Source organism: Bison bison, unplaced genomic scaffold, assembly GCF_000754665.1.
Source record: "Bison bison bison isolate TAMUID 2011002044 unplaced genomic scaffold, Bison_UMD1.0 scf7180017864115, whole genome shotgun sequence".
NCBI classification, from domain to species: domain Eukaryota; kingdom Metazoa; phylum Chordata; class Mammalia; order Artiodactyla; family Bovidae; genus Bison; species Bison bison.
In genome coordinates, this window is record NW_011494687.1 from 1,743,218 (window position 1) to 1,744,350 (window position 1,133).

General features: G+C 61.2%; 1 protein-coding gene across 1 annotated transcript in view; it reads left to right on the top strand.

The window, feature by feature from the left end:
• LRP1 (low density lipoprotein receptor-related protein 1) overlaps nucleotides 1–1,133 on the top strand; it is an 82,151-nt gene that overhangs the window by 72,732 nt on the left and 8,286 nt on the right. Inside the window, 2 exon segments of the mRNA XM_010839371.1 lie at nucleotides 208–340; nucleotides 982–1,101. Coding sequence (XP_010837673.1) covers nucleotides 208–340; nucleotides 982–1,101 — 253 coding nt within the window.

A 1,133-nucleotide genomic window follows, 5' to 3' on the forward strand; every position in this document is an offset into this window, starting at 1 on the left:
CCGGCCCTGCTCTGAGAGTGAGTTCTCTTGTGCCAATGGCCGCTGCATCGCTGGGCGCTGGAAATGCGATGGGGATCATGACTGTGCAGATGGCTCAGACGAGGTGGGCAGGGAGACCAGATGGAGGGAGGGTCGGATTTAGAAGAGTCTGGGCAGGCCCGCAGGGGTGCCCAGGTCTGATCAGGACACCTCCTCCTGTGCCCACAGAAAGACTGCACTCCCCGCTGTGACATGGACCAGTTCCAGTGCAAGAGTGGTCACTGCATTCCGCTGCGCTGGCGCTGTGATGCAGATGCAGACTGCATGGACGGCAGTGACGAGGAGGCCTGTGGCACTGGCGGTGAGCCCTCCCACCCCACAGTAACACTTAATCAAGGAGCCAGTTGAAATCCAGCAGAAACCTGAGGGCCATGTCCATCCAGGCCCTGCCCCATGAGTTCCAACTTGGCTTAGTCGGCTGTCCTGAGAGGCCAAGTCCCTGCTCACCTGTGCTTTCCTAGAGCAGTGAGGCAGCACCTGCTGCTGGCCTGGGCTTGGCAGTCCAGAGGGGGACGTGGGGAGCCTGAGTGGCGGGAGGTCGGAGCTTGGAGCAGTGAGGGCATCCTGGCTCTGGGCTGGTGGGCTGAGGCCAGAGACTGGAGCCCAGGCCCCCTGACTCCCAGGCGAGGGATCCTCCTCTGTACCTGCTGCTGCCTGACAGTGGGCCCTGGGCCCTGCTCCACCACTGAAACAGGGCTCTCTGGACACTTTCCCAAAATGACTTCTTCTCCCCGAAATACCAGAGGAGGCAGTTCTGCCCAGCTACCTGGCCAGTGGTAGAAAATGAGGAAACCCAGGTTCTGTCCAGTGGGGGTTCCAGTGCTTTCCTGGAGTACCCTCTAGGTCTCAGCCATGGAAGGAGGGGTCTGGCCACGATACCCGGCCCTCAGTAACTGGGGGCTCAGAGCTCATTCTTTTCTCTTTGCTCCCTCCGGCGCCCAGTGCGGACCTGCCCCCTTGATGAATTCCAGTGCAACAACACCCTGTGCAAGCCGCTGGCATGGAAATGCGACGGCGAGGACGACTGCGGGGACAACTCAGACGAGAACCCAGAGGAGTGCGGTGAGGCTCCAGGGTGGCTACGGGGCTTCCAA